Source organism: Dendrobium catenatum, unplaced genomic scaffold, assembly GCF_001605985.2.
Source record: "Dendrobium catenatum unplaced genomic scaffold, ASM160598v2 fragScaff_scaffold_672, whole genome shotgun sequence".
Lineage (NCBI taxonomy): Eukaryota > Viridiplantae > Streptophyta > Magnoliopsida > Asparagales > Orchidaceae > Dendrobium > Dendrobium catenatum.
In genome coordinates, this window is record NW_021319134.1 from 635,442 (window position 1) to 646,059 (window position 10,618).

At 36.1% G+C, this 10,618-nt stretch overlaps 1 protein-coding gene across 1 annotated transcript in view; it reads right to left on the bottom strand.

Moving 5' to 3' along the window:
- Nucleotides 1-10,324, bottom strand: part of LOC110100869 (endoribonuclease Dicer homolog 1) — a 34,822-nt gene extending 24,498 nt beyond the window's left edge. Inside the window, exons 1-2 of the mRNA XM_020828581.2 lie at nucleotides 8,844-10,324; nucleotides 8,649-8,762 (exon numbers count right to left, since the gene is read on the bottom strand). Of these exons, the coding sequence (XP_020684240.1) occupies nucleotides 8,649-8,762; nucleotides 8,844-9,812 (1,083 nt within the window). The 5' untranslated portion in view covers nucleotides 9,813-10,324. The remainder of the gene's footprint in view (nucleotides 1-8,648; nucleotides 8,763-8,843) is intronic.
- Nucleotides 10,325-10,618: the final 294 nt, after the last annotated feature.

Here is a 10,618-nt window from a genome sequence, read left to right on the forward strand (position 1 = left end):
TCGATCAACTGAAGAAAGCCATGACCAGCGCCACATCCTTCCACCTTAAGGACAAGGTGCGCTCTTTCAGGGGGAGTATTAATGTGCCAGGGAGGCCCACCTTGTGTGGCCCAGGGGAGCTATTATTCATTATATAAGAAGGAGGAATCAATGGGAAGTTATTTAGGAAATTTTTAAATAAAATTGGAAGAGAATTATCTAAGGGAAAAGATTCAATTTGAATTCAAATCTAAGAGGGATTTAATTAATGAAATGGGGCTGATTTTGGAGTGATTTAATTAAGGAAAAGGGGCTGATTAGGGAGGGAATTAATTAAGGAAATGGGGGGCTGATTTGGGAGGGAATTAATTAAGGAAGTGGGGCTGATTTGGGGGAAAATTAATTAAGGAAAGATGGCTGATTTGGGAGAGAATTAATTAAGGAAAGGTGGCTGATTTTAGGGGGTGGGAATTAATTAAGGAATGGGTGCTGATTTGAGTGTGAATTAATTAAGGAATGGGTGCTGATTTGAGTGTGAATTAATTAAGGAATGGGGGCTGATTTGGGAGTGTATTAATTAAGTAAAAGAGGGTTGATTCCCCCTTGCGGGGCCCGGGAGAGCTATTATTCATTATATAAAGAGGAATCAATGGGAAGTTATTTAGGAGATTTTTTAATTAAAATTGGGAGATAATTATCTAGGGAAAGATGCAATTTGAATTCAAATCTGAGAGGGATTTAATTAAGGAAAGGGGGCTGATTTGGGAGTGATTTAATTAAGGAAATGGGCTTATTTGGGTGGAAATTAATTAAGAAATATGGGGCTGATTTGGGAGGGAATTTATTAAGGAAGTTGGGCTGATTTTGGTGAAAATGAATTAAAGAAAGAGGGCCGATTTGGGACAAAATTTATTAAGGAAAGGTAGCTGATTTGAGGGGGTGGGAATTAATTAAGGAATGGGGGTTGATTTGGGGGTGAATTAATTAAGGAAAAAGGGCTGATTCCACCCACCACACCACCCCCCCCCCACCCAAATCAAATCAGCCCACGTTACTTTAATTAATTCCTTCCCAAATCAGCCCCCGTTCCATAATTAAATCCCTCTTAGAATTGAATTCAAATTGGAACTTTCCTTAAATAGTTCCCTCTCAATTTTAATTAAAACTTTCCTAAATAACTTCTTCTTAATTCCTCCTGCTTACATAATGAATAATAGCTCCCACGGGCACCACATTGTGGGCACCCTGGCGTATCATTGACACTTTCTCTCTTAGTTGATACTCAATCTCTTCTCTCCTACCCACTCTCTATCACAAGACCTCTCCCTCACTCTACTCACACACACTCTCTCTCTCTTAGGCCAATAATCAAAGTAGAATCTAGAGAATCAATCATAATGATCTCTAATATTTCATATCCACCCAATCACCCCCTTTCTTTTCCTCTCTATCTCTTAGAAATTGGGTCACCCTGTTATCATTGTCTCACATATCAAGTGGCATCTCCCTTCATGAGCACTATATCCAAGGCAAGAGTCTTTAAGCCTTCATGATCAACCTTTAATACTAATTCTAATTAAAAAAAATGTGGATTGTTCATTCTCTCATTTTGGGTTGTGATTTGGAAGCAAAATTCCACCATGAACAGCCTAGATTTCTAAAGCGTAAATCTTTGGTCTTTTTAAGGCATTGTTTGGCAGTATTTTTGTTAATTAGACATTCTAATACAATAGAATTAATTTTTAGGCATTTGACAAAGTTAAATCAATTAATTTGTGGAAAAGTTCAACACTACAAAAGCTGAAAAATGAGGGTTACTAAAAAGCTAAGAAAACATGTTTTTTAAAAAAAATATGATTTTATTCAAAACAACTATAATTTTTTTTTTATATAAGTAACTATAAAAGATTTTGATATTACCGCAAAAATTATTTTATGAATTTTAATTTAAATTTAAATTTTAGGTGCTTTTGATGGATAAATGCTATAATGTTTCCTTGTTCAGTAATAAAATTACTTATTATTAGTATGCGAATCATTATATAATTATAATTAGTATTCTAATTTTAATTTTATTCATAACAGCATAATTTTTAATTTTTAATTTTATTAATTATTTTTAAGATAGATATAGTTAATTTTATTTACTAATAAAAATCTATGTATATTTTTATCATTTAACCGATTCAATTTTTCATTATTGTTTTTATAAAACAAGTTAATCTATCAAAACAATTTAGAAAGCAAACAATAATAATTTTACCAAACAATCATTCACTTGACAAAAAAGCAGAATAAAATAAAGTTGTAGACTACACTACCAAATGAGGCCTAGGAGAATTGGATGCTAATCTCTTAGTTCTTGATCATTGCCATCAATTCATTCAGATTTTACCCGTAGGTTTGAACATGATCATGTATCCAAAATTAAGAAGATTGCAATTAGATCTAGCTTTTTCCTTCAAACCAATCAAATCCATTTATCTAGATTTAAAGAAGATTTATTTATCCTCTTATGTTTACATCACTATTATCCATATTATAAAAAGGCTTGATAGAAACTTCATCCTGATCCTCAATCACATGACATCAATTTCTAAATCTTGAATGCAAGAGGGAATTGAAAATGATTAATACCAAAGAGGGACTAAAGAAAATGATGAATAAACTAGAATTATTTATTAAAAACCATGTCAGACAAATAGACTTGTGAAGTATCAAAGTTTCCAAGAGAGGTAATCTTCATCATGTTGAAATTCCCAAATCATGCAAGAGCCCACAAATGCAGCTTGAGTACTCAAGAGTCTCATAAGAAACCAACGCACAACCAAGTGAATAACTAACAAGATTGACATGAGAGAAACAAAAGCAATGGAGACGATGAATCCATCAAACGATGAAGAAGAGCATGACAGAAATTGCAAGTGTTGCATGTAATAACTAAATGTTAATAACTAAAATGATTGCCTCAAAATAGAAGTAATCATCAAGGAAGGCATGGTTTCTATTATTAACAAAGAGGTCAATTCTGAGCTCATAGAGCACATGTTAATCATGTAAAATGATTGCCCACATAAAACAAAATTATCCATAGGGCAATGATGGATATGGTCCAAAATAGATGGAGTCATATATGAATAATGCATGTAAAAATATTCATGAATCATTGATCCTTAATGTGGAAAGTTCAGTATATGTCATATCATTTTACTCCATACAAAGAGTTTAGTATTAACTACTCTGCAAAAGATTGCAAAAAGATTTATCTTACTAATGGTGAAAACTTGAGTGTTGTGGGAGTTAGTGATGTACAATCAAGGTTGAAAATGCATCTATTTGGAAGCTTTGCAATGCAAGGAATATTCTCGACTTGAAAACAAACTAGATCTCAATTGGACAACTAGGCTAAAATGGTTACGACTTGTCCTTTTGTAATGATTCTTAAAAGGGTGACCAACGAAATCGGTGATTTAGCAACTTATTCAATAACTCAATCAACGTTTATGTGTGACTTATTAATAAGGTGCAAGTATAATAGAGGTTTATATTAAGCAAATAGCTATATTGTAAGCCTTTTCTTTTTATTTACATTTGAATTTAAAAAAAGATCGAAATATTAATAATATTGAGTATGGTATGTCAATTTTAATAATGTTTGATAATGAGTTCATATGTTTAAATAGCATCTCTTATAAATTTAGCCAGACCCAAAGTTTTGTACTTAAATTGGCATTCTATTCTTTGAACATTACTTTGGAAAACTATCAAATAGTAACACTTTTTACCAAAAAATTGAAATACAATTCAATTAGATACATCAGCAATTGCTTTTGCTTGTAATCACCAAGAAGATCAATGTTACCTCAAGTCATCAACCCGCTCCTTGTGTTCAACCATCTCAAATCTATCATAATGATAAAAGATTTGGTTTATAATGGTACTTCTACTCCATTCACTCATTTTACAAGTTTTATGCACAACTATCATTTTACTTCTAAAGTTTTAAAGGAGTTGGTTCCGTTAAAAGTTTAAGGCCACTCCTATGCACAAGATTTATAAGGGTAACATTGACCCCATTAATCACTTAGATATGTTTAAGAATGTTCTCTTTAAACTATCTCAAACACTATCAAATGCAAAATAATTGCCACTATATTTAGGGTTATGTAAAAAGGTGGTTAATAACCAACCCTCTTCTTACTTATTTTAGATAAAATTCTAAACATGGATGAGGCTGTTGAAAATATCTAGGTTGCTCTTCCATTATCAAGCAGAAAGAAGATGAGGGCATGATACATTATATAGCCAGGTTCAATAAGGCCTCTCATAAGATCACAGATAATGATAAGTCCCTCGCTAAAATTGTTTTCATCTTGGACTAAACGAGGAGCTTAGTTCTAGGTGGCAAAAATCCTCCAAATAGCATGGACAATTATTAAGAAAAGCTGCAAAATACAAACATTACTAGGGGTGTCAATTCGGGTCAGCGGGTCGGGTTCGGGTCAAACGCGGAACTGACCCGGCACTGTTTTGGTCAACCTGAGACCCATTTTTAAAAACGGGTCAGGTTTCACGACCCGAACCCGACCCGATTCGGGTCCGGGTCAACCCGACCCGACACGAATGACCCGAAGTTGATCTAAAATTGCTAATGTTTTGGTCAAAATCAGGACAATATTCGATTTTTGGGTCAAAATCGGGTAAAAAATGGGTCAATCTTAGGTTTTCGGGTCAAATATGAGTTTTCGTGCCAATTTCGGGCCATTTTCGGGTTGCTGGGTCAACCCGAACCAGACCCGATTTTTAAAACGGGTTGATTTGTTGAACACAAACCCGACCCGTTTCGGGTCCGGGTTGACCCTAACCCGGATTTTTCCGGGTTGGGTTCGGGTCGTGTTTCGAGTCATGTCAAAAATTGACACCCCTAAACATTACAAAGAATTTGTGTGAGTGTCTAAATACCCTAAAAAAAAGTAAAATCAGCAACTGAGTTTTTCTGTCTTATTGAGGCAATGCAAAACAAAGCGTAAACCCCAAACTAAGAATAAAAACAACTCTTATATAAAATAAATTTTATAAATATGCAATAAATCATATATAAATAGTTAAAAGGAAAATTAAAAACCCAAAACCTAAAATAAAATAAAGCAAACTAATTAAAACAAAATGAATAGAAAAATCACTTAAAAGATATCAAAAAATAGTTAAAAATTGGATATATATATATATATATATATATATATATATATATATATATATGAAACTAAAAAAAATTAAAAAATCTAATTAAATCCATTGAAAAAAAAAATTAAAAGAAAATAAAAAGAAATGAAATAAACTAAATAAAATAAAATTCAAAATATTGGTAAAAATAAAATAAAATACAGCTAAAAATAAAAAATTAAATAAAATAAAAAACTTTAAACTTCTATCTTCGAATTGATTTAAACCCTAAGCCTAAAAGCTTTGAATGTATGCCTTTTTCAAGAAAAGATTAATTTAAGGCATTTCTCTCATGCGCCGCAAGGCAGATAGTCTAAAGCAGTATGACTCAAATGAAAAAGGCACAAACCTCATGCCAAAAAATCACAAGTCTCAAACTACTCTTTTGTTTTTTCTTTGAAACTACTTATTGGGTGCCTCATAATGAGGCATGCCTCGAAGCAATCACATTGAACATTTTTTTAATCAAGGCTTGTCATACCCCAAAAAGAGAAAGACTAATACCAAAAACAACAATAGCAATATTTTTTCTCAACCTGTGAAGAAACTCAAGAAGACCGATTTCTCCGATTATGGGAGTTAATTCAAGAATTAATCCTAGAAGACACCACCTACCTCCCACAAGGGATTTTGATATCTATTTCCATGGATCTCATGCTTTTTAACATAGGTTAGGTTCCTTAGGATCTCTTGGCCAACAAGAATATCTTCCTCCTAAACCACCTTCACTATCTCTCTTTGGCCATAAAAGACAAATGTTTCATTTCAAGCTCTTGCCTTGATAAGAATATTGTATTTGGTCACCATCATTTTTATATCTTAAAGCCTATTAAGGCAGAAAACTAGAATGTTAGATTCCAAAAAGACCTCACGAATGAAAGTCGAGATATGCCATAATGTATATGCCCATCTCCAAGTAGAAGTTTTCATTCTACTCTAGAATTCAGACTACTACAAATTCATCAACTAAAGCTTGTTTTCAAAATGGTTTAGTCTCCTTATATAATCATCAAAATATCTATCCAGATAATTTAGTTTGGTTCTTGGCTACAAATAGTCCCTTCCCGAAATCTTCAAAATGAGATTCTGAGATATCTAATCTAATCTCATATCCAAAGTGATCAATTTATTACTTTGGAAATCCAATTCCTTGTCTTATTCATCCACCCTATAACTGATATCATTACTAGTTGTGATAGGAGGAACTGAATGAGTCAAAGACAGTAGAATATTCAATCTCCCATGCTAGAGATAGAAAAATGCAACCTCATTCAAATTAATTAAAATGATATGCTCAACAAGCTTTTTGAACTAAAAAAGGTTGTTAAATTCAATAGAATGCCTCTCCAATAGAGCTTCTACTTCTGCTGCTTCAAATGGAAGAGCAGCAACAATGTTCTATTCACCTTTCTCATCTAAAACCTCATCACCGCCCTCTTTCATAGATGGTTCAAACACATAAGTGAAAGGGTCCTCATTCAAAGAGGGAAAATCCAAAAAAAAATGTCTTCCTAAACAAGTTCCTCCGAAACCCTAACCTCAAAGCATTTTTAGGAATTAGGACCTAGAGGTTCAAGGCTTTTTTATTCCAAATTTACTGAAGCCAATACAATCATTCCTTGTTGGCCTTAGACGCCTTCAACTGGAACATCTGCAATGCTAGTCGCAAAATAAAAATCAATCATTGACTTGCGAGCATTATCAACAGTCTCATCATCATTCTATTGTGGCCTCTTACAAGCCACATGATCAAAATTTTGGAAAAGAGATACTTTAAGGGCTTTATTATACTGAAGAATATACAAAACTTTCTTTATGAAAGTAAAAGAAATAAGATATTTCAAGGACTAAAAATCATATGCTGAAACCCTATAATTACAAAAGTGCAATCATCAAAATTCTCATAAATATTAAAAAAAAATCTCATACAACAACAACAACAACAACATCAAGCCTTTATCCCACTACGTGGGGTCGGCTACATGAATCCTTTTTCTCCATTGAGTCCTATTAAAAGCCAAATTCTCGTTTAAATCTAATACTTAAAGTCCAAAACTAATAATCGACATAAATATCAAAAAAAAAAAAAGTCCAGCCTTACAAGTGGGACAATAAGATGTCACTAAAGGATTAATTCCTAGTGAGAGATTTCGATTTCAACTTCTTCTTTCAGGCAAAGCTATTGGGATTATTCTCAAGAAATCCCACTTGAGAATCCTATTCAAAACATAAAGTCATTCAGGTATGACTCACTCATTACAAATCCTCAAAGGAAAATATTAAAGATCAGTCTTTAATATAACCAAAGATGTTGAGAAATTACTAACAGAAGACATTACATATAGAATATGAACAGGATAAATATCAGTAGTTAAGTCTCTCAAAAGATACCAACACCTACATCTACATCACTTAATTGCAATAAAAATAATAATAAATTTCAATCATGCATACAATCTTTGTGAGCCTTTGTATTTAAAGAGAGATGATATCTTGTATATTTTCTTTTTACATAATGAATACTTTCTTTTGGTTCCTTACACAATGGAGGAAAGTCACAAAATCAAACCACTTCAATCTCTTTATCTACTCCTCTAATTGTGTTATTGTTCTACAACTCTATAGATTGCCTCTAGTACAATTCTTTCTCGTAATCTATTTTCTCTAAATCCTAAACAACTAAACTCCTCTTATCTCATGTGAGAACAAGCTTTCCACTGTTCAAAAGTAGGTAGCTTCCCAGAAAAAGTGGTTTTATGAATTTTAGTTGTTCTATTTAATAAATAAATAAATTTAACAAATTAGGTTCTAATTAAGATTACTTTATCTTATTACAATGATATAAAATTCATAATAATATAAATTTCAATCAATCATGTCAATGTCGCAACAATTTTTTACCAAACTGTCATAATTCTTACAACACCTTAGACAATTAGGCATTCGTTTGGGACAGCTTTCTAATGCAGCTTTTTATTGAACTAGAAAGCTAATTCAGAAAGCAATAAGAAAGTTGTCCCAACTAAAGCCTTAATCTTATCAGCCAATTATCCTTTTTGCTCAACAACACAACAATGTCAAATAGAGCCTATGAAAATGGCCAGTAGCAGATATGACTGCATTCCAACATTTATATTATCATGCCAACATCAATGTAATGTATGAAATACCATAAAAAACGGCACTTTAATGAAGAAAACAAAATTCTATAGAAAGCAAAGAAAACTTTTTTTGGTTGCTCATTCCCCCAAAAATCACTGCTGCATGAAAACTGCTCGAAACTAGACATTTTCTTAATTTCTGTAAAATAGAAACATAGTAAAGTTTACTTGCAAAGTAAAAACATAGTGTATGAATTGCAAAGATTGATAGAATAGCATCTATAAGCATTTAATTAACAATGCAATTAAAACTAAGACTTCACAGAACCAATAGCAGAGATGCACCTGCATTGATTCAAACTCGCGGTGCCATTTCCGAGCATCCCAGAAGTCTTGTCCCATCTCCCCACAGTAATGCCCAACACTAAATCTAGTCCTCTTTCGAATCACCTCCGCTTGCTGCAATCATTTTCCACAGAATGCAAGCTATATTAAAATTCAAATCAACAAGATTTCTGAGAAAAAAAGATTATCCTGTACCTGGTAAACAAGAGGAACCTTGGGCACTAGGAAGATTGCCAGCATTTTCTTGTTCTCCTTCATCATCTCAGCGCACAAACTCTTCATGAGTAGAACCGCAATCAGGGTCTTCCCTGCTCCAGTCTCGAGGAAAGCAATGGTGTTTTTCTTCTTCGCCTGTTCAAGAACTTCAAGCTGATACTGCCTCGCTTGTTCCTCAGCCGGCTTTTCCTTCTCCTCGTCCCTCTTCTCAGGGCTCCCCCTAACATGCTCCACACTGTCATACTTGGCCTTTTTCGTCTCCCGGTTGGCTTCTGCCTCCCAAGAGCCAACCCTAAAGACAATTCTACCGGACCGATGGTCCCTCTCCCAGTAACCTTTGCTCGGCCTCTCCATCCTCTCCCTATCCCTGAACTCTCCCCCATCCCGGTCCCTTTTTCTTCCACGCTCACCCTCCCGCCGCTTCCTATCATCCCTGTCGCGGAACCAACGCCTGCCTAGCGGCAATTCCCTGTACCGGTCGTGTCGGCCAGCTGGGTAGCTCCTCTCCTCCGCTCGAAAACTGGCTTCACGAGCTCTCTTCCCATATCTACCGTCGCCATTAACCACATTCCCATCATTGAGATCCAGCCGTGCCCCTGGCTCCCTTTTCACCAAGGCTGAGCCGTTTCCCCCCAAACCTGCTCGATCCTCCGACTTCCAACCGTCCACGGGGATGTCTGCAGGCACTGAAGAAGGCATTAGAGACTGCACGGTGGCTTCCCGAGGTGGCAGAGTGACGGGCTGATCTCCATTGATGCTCTCCAGGATCCGGTCAATCTCCATAATGAAGCCATCTTCCGGTGCGTGCTGATCGAGCGAGAAGGGCAGCACGGAAGGATCAAATTCGGCGAATTCGATGCCGGAGAGGGCGTCTACGTCCTCCAAGGCGTCGAACCAATAAGAAGCCGGAGCGCCGGCGGCCCCCTGTAATGCCGACTCGCCTCCCATCCCACCTTGCCGATACCACAAAGAAGCAAAAAAGACAGACAAACCTTGGACTTACCTCGTGCCTGGATGCCTGATAACCGGCAACCAACTGACCAGGCCAGAGAGATGGAGAGAGGGAGGCGGTGATATACCGTATGAATCACGCAAAGGAGAAGCGCGGTGCGCAAGATGGGATTTTGATTAGTCTCGTCAGTTAAGGAACCATTCGGCGGTATAAAAACGCCACCCTCTCGGCCTCTCTATAACAGTTCTCTTTCCCGAATCACTCTCTTGGCTTCCTCCATCCCTCCTTTCACCCTCACCCTCTCTCTCTCTCCCTCCTTCACTCTCTCTCCTTCTCTCTCTCTCCCCCCTATCTTTTCGGTATCACCTTTCCGTGGCTTGCCTTTTGACTCCTGGATTCGCAGGAGAGAGCGTGAGAAGGAGAGAGAGAGAAGAGTCCGCGGGCAGAACACGAGAGGAGAGGAGGAATGAGACGGTGATTCTTTTTCTTATAAGAGTGGGCGTCCGGATATCACGACTGGACACAAAAAAAAAAGAGGAGTAAAGGTTAGGTTTACAGGCGGTTTCTTCGCACGTGCGAACATCTCCGGTTAACACGTCCGGTCTAATTACAAACCACATTGAGTACTTGGTCGGCGACCCGGCCCACTTCGTTAACCCGAGCGGCCTAAAGAGGCGACCAAATCCACCCGCTCCGGCCGGCGTTCAACCCAGCCTTGTGAAAATATGACTAAATTAGTACTGGCTGACTATTTTTCATGGTGATTCAATTATAATAATCAAAATCTATAAACATAACAGCT